General features: G+C 42.8%; 1 protein-coding gene across 2 annotated transcripts in view; it reads left to right on the forward strand.

Annotated features, from left to right (window-relative positions):
* The window catches only part of sema3h (sema domain, immunoglobulin domain (Ig), short basic domain, secreted, (semaphorin) 3H), a 64,923-nt gene extending 55,830 nt beyond the window's left edge, over positions 1 to 9,093 (forward strand). For both annotated transcript variants that reach the window (XM_061680141.1, XM_061680151.1), the window contains exons 13-18: positions 1,247 to 1,335; positions 1,809 to 1,850; positions 2,086 to 2,243; positions 3,731 to 3,792; positions 4,429 to 4,571; positions 5,239 to 9,093. In XM_061680141.1, coding sequence (XP_061536125.1) covers positions 1,247 to 1,335; positions 1,809 to 1,850; positions 2,086 to 2,243; positions 3,731 to 3,792; positions 4,429 to 4,571; positions 5,239 to 5,685 — 941 coding nt within the window. In that variant the 3' untranslated portion in view covers positions 5,686 to 9,093. The remainder of the gene's footprint in view (positions 1 to 1,246; positions 1,336 to 1,808; positions 1,851 to 2,085; positions 2,244 to 3,730; positions 3,793 to 4,428; positions 4,572 to 5,238) is intronic.
* Positions 9,094 to 14,701: the final 5,608 nt, after the last annotated feature.

The following is a 14,701-nucleotide window of genomic DNA, read 5'->3' on the forward strand; positions in this document are numbered from 1 at the left end:
TTGAATAAAGTCGAAGAAGAAGAAGAAAAGGTGGAAAGCGGGTTCTTCGGCAGAAAAAGAAGAGGAAAGTACAGAGCCTAAAACTGAATGTGGGGACTTTGAATGTTGGGACTATGACAGGAAAATCTCGGGAGTTGGTTGACATGATGATGAGGAGAAAGGTTGATATATTGTGTGTCCAGGAGACCAGGTGGAAAGGCAGTAAGGCTAGAAGTTTAGGGGCAGGGTTTAAATTATTTTACCATGGTGTAGATGGGAAGAGAAATGGAGTCGGGGTTATTTTAAAATAATGTCTTGGAGGTGAAAAGAGTGTCAGATCGAGTGATGAGGCTGAAACTTGAAATTGATGGTGTTATGTATAATGTGATTAGTGGCTATCCCCCACAGGTAGGATGTGACCTCGAGGTGAAAGAGAGATAGCACGGGTGGTGGACTTTAAATACTTGGGGTCAACCATCCCGAGCAATGGTGAGTGTGGTCAGGAAGTGAAGAAACGGGTCCAAGCAGGTTGGAACGGGTGGAGGAAGGTGTCAAGTGTGTTATGTGACAGAAGATTTTCTGCTAGGATGAAGGGCAAAGTATATAAAACAGTGGTGAGGCCAGCCATGATATACGGATTAGAGACAGTGGCACTGAAGAGACAACAGCAAGCAGAGCTGGAGGTGGCGGAAATGAAGATGTTGAGGTTCGCTCTTGGAGTGACCAGGTTGGATAAAAATAGAAATGAGCTCATCAGAGAGACACCCAAGGTTCGATGTTTTGCAGACAAAGTTTGAGAGAGCAGACTTCGATGGTTTGGACACGTCCAGAGGAGAAATAGTGAGTATATTGGTAGAAGGATGATGAGGATGGAGCTGCCAGGCAAGAGAACGAGAGGAAGACCAAAGAGAAGGTTGATGGATGTCGTGAGGGAAGACATGAGAGCAGTTGGTGTTCGAGAGGAGGATGCAGGAGATAGGCTTACATGGCAAAGGATGATGCGCTGTGGCGACCCCTAAAGGGACAAGCTGAAAGAAAAAGAAGAAGTTGAATATTAATAATTATAATAATAATAATGATAATAAGAGTAATAATGCATTCAGCTTATATCGTGCTTTTCAAGGAACTCAGACGCTTTACAATTGCTCACATTATTCATTCACTGTGCCTGCCATTCTGTGCCGACTGCCCCTCCGAACACCACCAAACACCCAACCACATCCAACCACATTCATTTGTTCATTAAAATATGATGTTTTTGCCACAGACTCTGGCCTGGTGTTGAAGGCCATCCATCTGCCCAGAGAACACGGTCCAAGTCAGGAAGTGACATTGGAGCAGCTGGACGTCTTCCAGGTAGTGCGCAGCAGCCCTTTTCTCCTGGTTTGAGTCATTTGAACTCCTTGTACATATGTGCTCTTGTCGTCTTAAGTCCGTGTTGATCAAGTACTGAGCCAATTAAAAGATGCTATCTTGCCAAGAATGGCTACAAGCTTCTTTGCTTCTATGTTAACCACGTGACAAAATTTAGTCTACCAGGGAGTAGAGTAGGCTAAGTTATTACATGTTTTAGGGTGTGAAGGCAGGCCCCCTTTAGTTTTTATGAAATAATCTTCAGTTGCAATGTCCATAGTTTTCTCTCATTAATCTTTGATGTGTTTTTGGTAGACTAGAGAGTATGTCTGGGTCCTTGTGTTTTTGCTAAAGTGTAACTCTGAGGAATAAGTGCATTTAGTAAGGAATGAATTATATTAGGAAACAGAGGGGCAGCAGTGGCATCTTTTGATTTTCTCTTGAGTAATTGTCATTGTTTCGTGTTATCCTCACAGCATAAATCACCAGTGACTGTGATGACACTCTCCAAGAAAAAGGTAACAGCTGAAACAAAGCCTGGAAAAACATACTTTCTTTATTCACCCAATAAGACACATGCATACTATCACACGCATACCTCAGCTCCACACCTAGAAGGACAGTTGCTATGGTTACCCGACCCCAGTCAAAGCAGTCGTCAAGAGATGACGCAAACGCACCCACACACACACACTCACACATACAGACATAGAGCCCTGCGCACAGTGACGTTTCCTCGTTCCCTCCCTGCAGCAGTGGTTGTTTGTGGGCTCCAGGGAAGGGGTCTCCCAGCTGGGTCTCTACCAATGTGAGCTATACGGAGAAGCCTGTGCCGAGTGCTGCCTGGCCAGAGACCCGTACTGCACGTGGGACGGACATGCCTGCAGCCCCTACATGCCCACTGTGCGAAGGTACGAGGCCTACTTCCAATCTACCGGACAGCAAACTACCCAGAATTTGTCATTGATACTCAAAAGTTTAAGAAGCAAAGGAGAAACACATGAGGATGGACTTGTGTGAAGCAGCCTTGGCCTTTTGAAGCCTGGTTTAGATTACAATTGAACTCAGATCTCTCTGGTGAACATTTTCCATCACCACAGATCCCCTCCCGACTCCTCCCTTCTCTGCCCCCATTTTCCTTGCGCTTTGCCAACTCCCAATCTAATAATGTAAGAGGGCTGTAAAAATGTGCTGAGCAAATTGAGGCTCCTGACGAGACCCTATGTCGCCCAAGCCTCATCTAGTGCGACAGTCACACCGCTTCTACGTTCCAATCAACTCAGGCCTTGGGGAAAACCATTGTTCCGAGCACTCCACTCAGTTGAGTGGAGTGCTCGGAACACACCAGCGATTCGCAACCTGGAATAGTATTTTTCTCGTATCACCGACGAAAGTTATGTCTCATTTGAAAGTGGAGAAGGCAAATATGTATATACAGTATTCATACGTTGTACATAGACGAACAAATACATCGAAGCTTCATTTGTAATGTCAGGAAAGCGAGAGGAAATGCTTGTACTTTAAACTAAGTCACATTTCATCTACATCACAGTCAAAAGCATCTGAGCTTGAATCTCGACTCGGGCCTTTCTGTGTGGAGTTTGCGTGTTCTTCCCGTGCTTGCGTCCACACACGTTCCAAAAACATACATATCAGGTTAATTGAAGACTCTTAATGTAAGTGGGTTGTTTATCAATATGAGTGGCTATTTGTCTAAATATGCCCTGCAGTTGACTGGCACCCAGTCCAATATGTACTCCATCTCTTGTACAAATTACAGCTCACTGAACAAGATAGCGATAGAGGATGGATGGATGGATGGAAGTCGCACTGTACAATGTCGCAAAACCTTTTGGTAATTTGCAAAAATCCTTTCTATTCGCATCACTTGAAATGATACAATATCTTGCACCTCTGCTTGGGCACCCCTGCAATACATGGTTCCCATACATTTGGGAAAACCCTGGAAACTGATTCAAGAATTTTCTCAGTCATGGAAGACACATAGAAATGACAGGGTGGAAAAATCTAATATTCTAGAAATGTTTTGTTATCCAGGAAATGGATGGCAACACTCTCCTATTTTCCTTTATGTGCGAGTGTGAAGCTTCTAGGCTACCTTCATATGGTGGTTTATGGATAAGTCAGTTTGGACAAGGCTGCTTTACGGAAGCGATTTTGTGCCAATGCTGTAAACACATGTCCATAATTGGTTTGACAGAGCATGGTATGCCTGATGTCATCACTTAGCTTTACTTGACTGAACATTGAAACTGTGCAATGAATAATTTGTCATATTATTGGAAATGTCACATAAGAGTCTTTATAAATGGAGTCTTGAAGAGAGTTGGAACCCTGGAATGTGATGTCATGTTCACTGTTGTTTTTTTCTCTGCAGGAGGAATGCTCGACATCTGGGCGAGGATGAGGATCCATTGACTCAATGTGTCAGACAAGGAGGTAAAGGTCTATTTTTGTCGGTGTTTTTATGTACAGTGCGTCTCATAGAAGTATAAAATGAAATGAGAGCGTTCCACAAAATTGTATGGAGGTTGGTTAAACAAATTAATTTTGGTGCAATTCTAAAAGCGGTAGTTTGCTCCAGAGCTCTTCACAAATGTCTGAATATGAAACAAAAATGTGCGTGTGGGGGGGGGGGGGTTCTGGGTTCAGAACCTATGTCCGACCTGAGGTCACTCTTGGGCCGGCAACATTCTGAGTTGGCGTGGGCACTCGCTCTGGAGGTCCCAAGTTTGCAATACAGCCAAATACTGACTCCCACTGAAAGAGAGTAGAACATCAACATTTACAATTGGGTTGAAGACCAGTTCTAAAAAACGCTTGTAGTCAAAAGGGGAAAATCTAGCACTTTACTTTTATTTGTTTTTGCTTTTTATGTTTCTCTTGTATTTATCTTTGCCTTTAAAAAATGGTTGCCATGATATAGGTAAAGTTGTTGTCATGGTAACAATCCAGACACGCTTACAATGACCTTGCGTCTGTCATTTGTCGTTTAGACACCAACACAATGCAAAACACCTCATAAAACGCCAACTCACTTGAATCTATTTCCATCTCTTCCTTGCTCTCTGTCAGCCGGGCTGCAGGTGGAGGCCGAGCAGAGGTTGATGATGGTTGCTGAGGGCAACAGCACCTACTTAGAGTGTCTTCCACGATCCAGGCACGCTGCTGTTACATGGTACAAGCAAGCTGGAGAGAACAGCCCTGAATTAAACGAGGTACCCGTGTTCAATTCAAATCGAAGAAATATAGTGGGAGTCCAAATCATAACATGTCCGTAAAGATTGGAGTTCAACATTTTTGCGGAAAATACCCTTGGGGAGCCAAAAGGAGGAAAAGTGTGATGATGACCACAGAACCGCAAATGGAACGTGTTGTAAACTCTGCTCAGTACAACATGGCTAAATAAACAAAAAGTCAACACCAGTGACAAAAGAAAATGAACAGATCTTAGCTACAAACAGTAGAGTACCAGCTTATGACTTTTGAAAGTTACGAAACCAGGACTCAGTCGATTTTATTTATTTATTTTTTGTGTTGCACGTTATCCATCCATCCATCCATCCATTTTCTGAGCCGCTTCTCCTCACCAGGGTCGCGGGCGTGCTGGAGCCTATCCCAGCTGTCATCGGGCAGTAGGCGGGGTACACCCTGAACTCGTTGCCAGCCAATCGCAGGGCACATACAAACAACCATCCGCACACACATTCACACCTCCGGGCAATTTAGAGTCCGTTATCCATATTGTCAAAATGTAATTTTTTTCCCTCCGCATTTCACGTCTGGGGCTCTATACATTTTTCTGTCGTTTCCAGCAAAGCACGGTGGCGGCCCAGTGCCATGTGACTTCAGCCAACTCTTCATTCGACCAATTTTTCCCTGCAGGTGCTGTCAGGTGAGCAGGTCGTGGTGATCGAGCGAGGTGTCCTCATCCGTCGCGCCGAGCTGTCTCACGGCGGCGTCTACCATTGCCAAGTGGAGGAGCACGGCTACCACTGGACCGCCGTCACCGTCCACCTGGCGGTCTGGAGCCCCTCGTCCGAGCGACTGACAACGACTTGGTCCGCCTCCTCGCATCAGCCTTGGTACTCCGACTCCATGACGCTGTTTCACCCGAGGAACCTGGGCCAGCACTGCCGCGCTCTCGGGTACCGCCCGCCTCGCAACCGCCGTCGCCATAGCGACCTGGTGGCGAAGGCCGCCAAGGAGAAGGAGAGGGCAGAGAGACACAAGCACGGGGGAGAAAGAGGAGGAGGAGGGGGTGGAGGAGGGAGGGCGGCAGGTAGGAAGAGCAGGAGCAAGCCGCAGCAGAGAGCGCCGAGGAGTGCTTGAATGTGTCGCAGAGGGATGCACATATGCATGTCCACACACAAACATTGTACAGGGTGGGCCAAAATTCATGACTCACTTAATTGTAGATATAAAACAAGTAAAGGAGTATAATACCATATACAGGCGTGAATCCATTAATCAAATGAAGGATATGAGAGCACAGTTGGATATCATCGAGCAAGGTCCTTCAAATGTTCAGATCAACTGATAAACGTCTTGATGTTTTCGTGGAGATTTGTCCTACTCAGTTCTCAAGTGTTCTTTATCTTCTTTCGAACAGATCTTGGCCGTCCTGTTATTTTGGGGTCCACAACAGTACCTGTTTTGTCAAATAACTTGTAAGTCCTAGCAACAAGCTTTCTCATGGGTGCTGGTGGCCTATAAAGTTGCATCCATTACTCTACAAATTTCAGTGTCATCTGTTTTTAGAAACCTAATCACACATGAACACATTTCTCAAAGCTTAGCCATAGCGAATCAAATTCAGAGTTTTTTTTTTTTTTTATTAAACAAGCTGCTAAGCCCATTATGAAGAAAAACACTAAAATAACACTAAAAAAAATCGTATTTAGAAATATGACTACCAAGTCCGACATTAATTCTTGCCCACTCTGTACATCGGCAAAGACATTCGCATGCACTTACTTTCTTTAAAAAAGGCATTCTTATTTTTATTCCACTTTAGTCACAAACGTCTCAAGTGAGCTACACAACAATAACAAGACATTTGTCCAGCATTGTTATTGACTGTTTTGGAACAAAAGAAGTAATCAGGTGGGATACTTTGGATGGCATCAGCAGCATGTCTCCATCAAACTTTGACTGAATAGGGAGTCTTGTACACAAAGTGAATATTCCACATGTAAAAAAAAGTTTGCTCCTCAAGGATCCGTTTTCGTGCTTGTACATGTTCCCAGCTACGTCAGTCACAATCGTCGTGGAAAGCCGAAATTAGCATGATCAAATACACTACTCACAAAAAGAAGAGATACTCGGCTTTGCGGTGAAATTTTAGGACGAATTTAAAATGCACTCATACGTAGACAGGTGAACTTAATTTGACCTCTAAAGTTTTAAATGCACATCCAACTGTTAAATGTTTCAATACGTTTTGCATAACGTTTATCTAACAAGTAGCTGAATGGCAAAATTCACAGCAGGCATTTGATCCATGAATTGACCAATATATTTTTAAGGACTTTTCAAAACTTCAGAGAAGGTCAAATTAATTTCACTTGTAAATGTTATAGTTTGTATTAGGTTCCTCTTGACATTTTACCTGAAAGCTGAATATCCCTAACTTCTTGTGAGTGGTGTATATAGTGTACAATGTGTACTCAGGTTCAGGTTCACAGTAAACAACACTGCTTCTTCCTGCTTTTTTTTGGGGGGGGGGGGTATTTTCAAAGTGAACTCAACTCTTGTGGACAATTGATTTTTCATCATAAATTGAGGATCCAGAAGGTAAATACTTTACATAGATGTGAAATCACTGATTTGACGTCAATCAAATTCAGGACACACTATCACATCATAAAGACTGCAAAGGAGCAACATTTATTCCGGGACGCTGGTCAACTTCCCATTTCTTTGACGCATTTTATTGAATGAATTTCCCCCGTAGGAAGTAATGCAGACAATCTTTTCCAGGGGTCAAACTATCACTATCCTAAAACCTCTACCTGTACAAGCATTTTTTTTTTTAACGTGTTAACAATCTTCACTGTATAAAATAAAAGCTAAGCATTAAAACAGTCATTTGTGTGATGTACGTGCAGAATTAGATGACTGCATGTTCTTGGGAGATCAATCGCTTCATAAAAATCCAGCTCTCTGATGTACATTTCCTTCTTCTATATTATGAGCTGTATTGTACTGAGCAGCCAGGACAGACATTTGTTTTTCACTGGTACCCTTCTGTGGTGGTCACAAAAAGGCAACGTAAACGCAAAACACACGTGAAGTTTCATCCTGAAGAGGCTCAATTCAATTTCACAAAAATGGTGGTTGAACTGTAAATATCGCTCCTTTTGAATCATTTTTAGGGGGGGTTGCTGCTACACTCAATATGTTCACACACTCATTTAAGTGAACTTTGATAGTATTAAGAGTCACAATCCGGGTTATAAATTCTTCTAGCTAACCACACAGGGATCCATGATTGTTTTTAAATCGTATATTGGAATGTGTGTTTGGAGTTTTAGTGTGCAGACTTAAGAGCTGCGTCGCAAAGAGACAGTGGGCAAAGTTCCATCCAACATGGATGACTTTTGAAGAGGACCCAAAGTGGACTGTTAGTTTGTTTGTTTGTTTGTTTGTTTGTTTTGTGTTTGACACATTTTGGAAAAGTCCCAGCAGATGAGCAACAAATCGCTGGTGATCCAATGTACATTTTGTAAAATAAAACAAGTCTTGTGATGGAACCCAGGGACGTTGTGGACAAAAATCGGAGTTTTCACAATTTAAAAAAGTGTTAGACCAACAAAACTGTTTCACTTGATTTTTCTCTCTCAGCATATTTATTTCCCTCACATGTTGTGTGCTCTCACTTTTAGGAAATGTTTCCAGCCCTTAATGAACTGGAAACATTTTCAACTCACAAGCACTGTGTGTTCCTTTCAAAAAGCTGAAAGACATAAGGTTTTTTTCCCCCACTTGTTGACAATCTGTTTCCTCTCTAGATGAGTCTGCAGGCAAAATGCAGTCATTGGACCATGCAGAGAACATTTGGTCGGTTGATTAATAAACAGCAATGTTTTGAAAAGACAGTTAATGAGTTGTGCATTTACACTACAAGAACGAAACATGTCGTCCAAAGCTGAATGGATTCAGATTGGATTGCTCTGAAGTGACACGTGGGAACAATATTGAGTGACTTCCACTCAAGTCGATGCCACAGGTCTCACTGCAAGGCAATGTAACCACGGGATTTATCCTGGTCAATCAGCCATGTCGATTTAATGAAAAAAATGTACTGCATTTGGCCTGCGATCACTCCAGGGTGTATACCGCCTCTTGCCCATCAACTGGGATAGGTTCCAACTCATCTGAGACCCTAATGAGCGGCATAGAAAATGGATTGATGGACATATGTATGGGCATATCTCGTACATGCATCACTCCTTCACAAACTCTACCAACCAAACAGATCGAATGTACCATTATATCTGTCGGGTAAGAAGTGAAGAGCTTCACTGTATTGTTATTGATTGATTGGTAGTTTGTCTGTCTGTATTTTAGTTAGCACGCTACTTTTGGGTAATGGAATAAACGGGGCAAGACTACTTTTTGCATTCTGGGGCGGATAATTCTTGTACATGTGCTGTACCTCATGTTTTCAAACTCGCCAAACGGAGTATTGATGAGTCAACTATTAAACAAAATAAAGCAACCGAGTCACACCCAGCAATTGAGACAATGAAGAATGGCCGTCTGTGTGATTTATTTATTTATTTATTAACACATGCGAGCACAGGGTGCCGCCAATGAATGGCTGCATGAAGAGAACCATTTGTGCTGCGACTCTTCAGAGGAGCTTTTGTTGAGCTGTTGAAATGTCAAAAATGAAAATGGGTGTGTGAGCCGTGCTGTATAAATGAGGCAGCTGTCAAACACTTCCACACTTGAACACACAGCAACCGTAGACGTGGGCAAAGTATGGCTTGCGTGCCACACAGGGCCTGCTTCGTTCTTTCATCCGGCCCACAGAGCATTTAGATTATCTGGAGTCCTGTAGTATCCATCCATCCATTTTCCGAACTGGTTAGCCTCCCTAGGTTCACGGGTGTGCTGGCGCCTATCTCAGCTAACTTCGGGCGAGAGGTGGGGTACACCGTGAATTGGTCGCCAGCCAATCACAGGGCGTCCTGTAGTATTTGTTGAATTAATTTTGGTGATTTTTTTTTCAGATTTGGTTAATTAAAATGTAACGTTTTTATTGATTGATTTATCTCCTTAAGTAATTGGTTAATTGGTTTCTTGAATTTCATTGTACCACTCCACTACCAGTGTGGTTAATTAATGTAATAATAATAATAAAATGGAGATGAGAATTTTTATAGTGTATGTAACCATTTTTTCCAATTAGGTAATGGGTTAATAAATTGGGCATCACAGTGACTGCCTAGTTAGCATGACCGCCACACAGTTCAGAGGTTGTGGGTTCGAATCCAGGGTCCAGCCTTCCTGTGTGTAGTTTACATGTTCTCCCCGTGACTGCATGGGTTTTCTCCGGGTACTCTGGTTTCCTCCCACATTCCACAAACATGCGTGTTAGGTTAATTGAAGACTAAATTGTCAGTAAGTGTGGGTGTGAATGGTTGTTTGTTTGTCGATATAAGCCCTGCGATTGGCTAGCGTCCAGTCTAGGGTGTACCCCGCCTCTTGCCTGAAGTCAGCTGGAATAGGCCTGAGCTCACACGCAACCCTTGTAAGGATAAACGGTATTGAAAATGGATGGATGGATGTTAAATTAATTGTAATTACATTCATTATAAATACAATTTTAAATGAGAATACATTATTATTTTATTATATGAACTACTTTTTTTAAACTCATCTACTGTACAAATAACCTCGCCCATCTGTCCATTCTAAAAGTTAAAAGTAGCCCTTAAGCACAAAAGTTGGCCTGCCCCTGATCTACATTGTGTAAAGTTTATGTAGCTTGTGCAGTTATATACTGTTCTGTTGTTTAAAATGGATGTTAACTGAACACCAAAGATTGTTAATTGTTACTGTTACAGTTACGCACTCACTGACCAACAGCAGCGTTGCTTTTTTCTGGTCACTTCACATTTGCGCAGCCACTTGTTGCTTTCACACACTGATGTTTGCTCAGTTTTGTGTTGTTTTGTTTTGTTGTGTTTTACTTTTGACACACATCTTTTCAGAAATAGTTGGTCAAACTCAATATTGTACAAGTTTTGAGATGCTCCACTTTGGAAAGTTAACTGCAATCAGCCCGTTTTTAGGGGAGTCACTACCTCGTGCCAGTGGGCCAGCCCACATCCATACTGCTGGACCAATGACAAATGTGTCTTTCGTTACTGTGACGACTGGGAGCAGTGTGCGGTTTTACCGGCTTGCTTGCTAATACTTGCGCGTGCCCATAAAAACAGTAAAAGTATTTTAACTTGTGGAGGCAGTAGTTTGTTCACCTCACTGTGTGTATGTGGCACATGGCACATCACCAAACACAAATATCCCCTGTGCCACCACCACGCCAAACAATCAAGTATGTCACTTGGTTTTGCGGCTAAAAAAACTCTATGCAGCTCTGCTTACCTTTAGGCTTTAGCAAGGGTGTCAGACTCTGGCTAGAAAGTGGCTCTGGATCTTCACCCAGACTAGCTGATCATGTCACAGTTGGATAAACTCAATATGGGAGGCAGTTATCACATAAATTAGCTTAAAATAAAAGTGCAGAGCAGCTAGCTCACAGACACATTTTGAGAAATAGGCGGATAACAAAAGATGTTTCACATTTGATGGGTGGGCACTGGGCAGCCACTACAGAGACACAACCATTTGAAAAGAAGCACTTAAAAACTCCATCCATTTTCCATACCGCTTTATCCTCACTAGGGTCGCGGGTTTCCTGGAGCCTATCCCAGGTAACTCCGGGCAGGAGGCGGGGTACACCCTGAACTGGTCGCCAGCCAATCGCAGGGCACATATAAACAAACATGCATTTGCACTCACATTCACACCTACGGGCAATTTAGAGTCTTCAATTAACCTACCATGCATGTTTTTGTGATGTGGGAGGAAACCGGAGTGCCCAGAGAGACACTTAAAAAGTCCCTTTTCCATAATACAGTAGGTCCCTTTAGAGACCTCGTAAAGTCAATTCAGAATATTGTTTCTAAATGGATGATACATGTTTGAAGATAATTGCTAAAAACGTGTTCAAAGAATGGGAACTAATTCTCAGTTGTGGAGATATAGTGTAAAACAGGTTTCACCATTTCAGTTTTCCTGATTTTTTTGGGGGGGGGGGGGGGTTTGTGACTAAAACAGGGCTCAGTGCACTTGGGCCCCAGGTTTAGACACCCCTTCCCCACTACCTAAAAAATGTGGGGGGCCTTCGTTCACATTAGTGGTAAACCGGTGCAACTGCAAGTTTCTTAAGCCCGCCATCGACGGAAAGCGACTGAAGAGCACCATCGCAAAAATAAAATTACAGTCAGCAACTCTTCGCCGCACTTGAAGCAGTTACTCTAAGTACCTCAGATTGACCGACGCACTGCAATGGAAAAACTGTAATCCTGTATCGAGTTTTGAGGTTCCACATACAATATACTATACGGTATTATTTCTTATTGAACCACTAAAACATGACACAATTGTCATGAAAGAAGCAGATGGGCAGAAAGAAGAGGAAATGTGGGAAATAATGTGTGTGTGAAGCTGTGGCCAATGATCAGTGCCCCGTTCACTGACTGCACGGCAACAGAGACTCCGTGCTTTCTGCGACAACCCGGTGGGATATTTTCCAAGCAATGGAAGCTGTAGGTGGATATATTTTCGGAGCTCAAACATGTAGGGAATGCGTAGGCATGAGAAAGATGTGTGGTATTTGATTGACAGTTGACAGTTGAGTGGGGCGTGGCTTCAGCACATTGAGGGGACACTTCCACATCGTCTGAGAGGCGAGAGACCGGCATGATTTTTCATGTTTTTGAAGCCTCATTTTGTACACTTGGCAATTTCAAAAAAAACATTTAGACAGGGTTGTTAGAAACACCGTTCTCTGTGTCGTGACAAATTCACAAGACATTGATTTCACTTTACAAGGACTTTTGATGAAAGATGGATTTCTACACCGTCAAATCCACTGTGGTGGTGCTTAAAGGCAGTATGAAATGTTCAAATACATGCGGACCAACAGTGACTGTATACCTCCTGTCTGACTTTAAATACATCTCTCTCTTCTCGGCCACTTGCATGGTGGGTTAAAGCCTTTTTAAAGCTTGGACAAAGCTGCTGACTCGTCAGAGTGGCCACTGAGTGAGCTATTTTGTTTTTTTGTTTTGTTTTTTCCCGGGGGGGGGAACTGTGAAAACGATTGAGTGGACCTATTGGAGTGTTGTAATTGTGTTTGGTTAATTGTCGCGGACTTTGAGTCTTGTCACAGGAGTGGAAAGGGAGCAAATGGGATCAAGTGGTTGCTCTCCCACTGACAAAGAGCTAGTGAGAGAAAAAGGGAGCAGCTGGGCTACATTACACTTTTTCATATGCTACTTTCATGTGGTGACATCTTCCTCCTCCTCCTCCTCCCCCTCCTTTTCCTCCTTGTCTTCACTGAGTAGCTGCGGTGGCGGTCTGTCCACATACGCCTACTTTCCACTCTCTTAAATGATGTCAAGCGCCATTTCATTAGAGGGCTCACGGTGCACAGGCAAGTCAGTGTGATTTATGATGCGCACACATGTAACTTGTTGCAAGGACATGATGAAAATAATGAAGGCACCGCTATTTTCAGTCCACAGTTATTAAGTCACAGTGGGGATTTTATGCTTAATATTCATGTCATTCATTTTACAGCCAGCACAAGTGACTTTCCAGTCTTATTAGTAGTCATGTTCATATCTTTTAATATGATGCTTTTGTGCATGTGTTTGTGTGTGTGTGTGTGTCTGTGTTTAACTCTCCTGTTAAATGTCAACTTGACACGTTTTAAAGGGGACATTATGGATGATTGACTTTAAATTGGGCAGCACGAGTGGTGAGAACATCTGCCTCACAGTTCTGAGGTTTTGAGTTCAAATCTCATCTTGAAGGTTCCTGTGTTGAGTTTGCATGTTCTCCATGTGCTTGTGTGGGTTTTCTGCGGGTAATCTGGCTTCCTCCCACATTCCAATGTATGCATGTCAGGTTCACTGAAGACTAAATTGTCCATAGTTGTGAATGATTGCCTACAACTCCCGCATGGACCTCTGACTTCCCGCATGGACCTCTGACCAGCACGAAGCTCTGACTTCAGCACGGAGCTCTGACGAGCACAGAGCTCTGACGTACAGCATGGAGCTCTGACCAACACGGATCTCTGACTTACACGTAGGACCATACATGTGCATGGTAGATTCTCACACGAATTGAAAAGTGTCATTTGGAGGCTTGTTGTTGAAGTGCTGCCTCTGGATGCAGAGGGGTGACCACCATGCTATGGTGGGAGTCTCAGACTCTACAGAAGTCTCCAATAACACCTCAAGTTGCTAGGTTTGTTGCTTAAAAAAAAAACAAAAAGTAATTACAAGCTTCTGAACATTTGCTGAATTTAATGACAAAGTCGTAAAATTGGCAAAACTCCGCACCCGTTTGTCAAGGTAATGAAAGTCGTATTCAAAATTTGCATGAGACAGAACTGCCCCGCTCAAAACCGAGTAATTTCAACCGAATGTTACAAGTGGTTGTCAAATACACTATAATTCTTTATCCTTTGTGTATTTCGACCAAAGAATGTCATTGATATGACAAATTTAAAATGTATTTAAAAAATGTAATTTAAAAAAATGTATTCTGCTGGCTTTCTTATTTTTATTATATATTTGTTTAATTCTTTTGGAATTGCAAATTTAAAAACATTCCCCATTATTGGTTTATTTACTATATTGATCTCTGTTTAACAAGGGGCCAAAAAGGGGTTATAGGGCAGAAATGTTATATTTATACACATTTTTTCATTGCAAATATTGTCCACTCTTTCGCACTATATTTTGTATGTGTCGTCCATCCATCCATCTATCCACTCTCTATAGTAGTTGTCCTCATTAGGGTCTCGGGTCAGCTGGAGCCTATCCCAGGTCAACGATCTTAACAGAAGAGCCTGAGCCGAGATTCTGACCCAGGACCTCACGACTGTGCGGCAGACCATTCACTTGGTTTCACTTGGTAAATGTTTCCTCTCCAGTTTTGGTTTTATAATGTGACATTCGACCAAACATGCAGCAGACCATAGTTGACCCCTGAGCATTTGACCCGAGTTTGCCAAAGAAACACAAACCTCGCTACC

The sequence above is a fragment of the Phycodurus eques genome, chromosome 1 (assembly GCF_024500275.1).
Source record: "Phycodurus eques isolate BA_2022a chromosome 1, UOR_Pequ_1.1, whole genome shotgun sequence".
NCBI classification, from domain to species: Eukaryota; Metazoa; Chordata; class Actinopteri; order Syngnathiformes; family Syngnathidae; genus Phycodurus; species Phycodurus eques.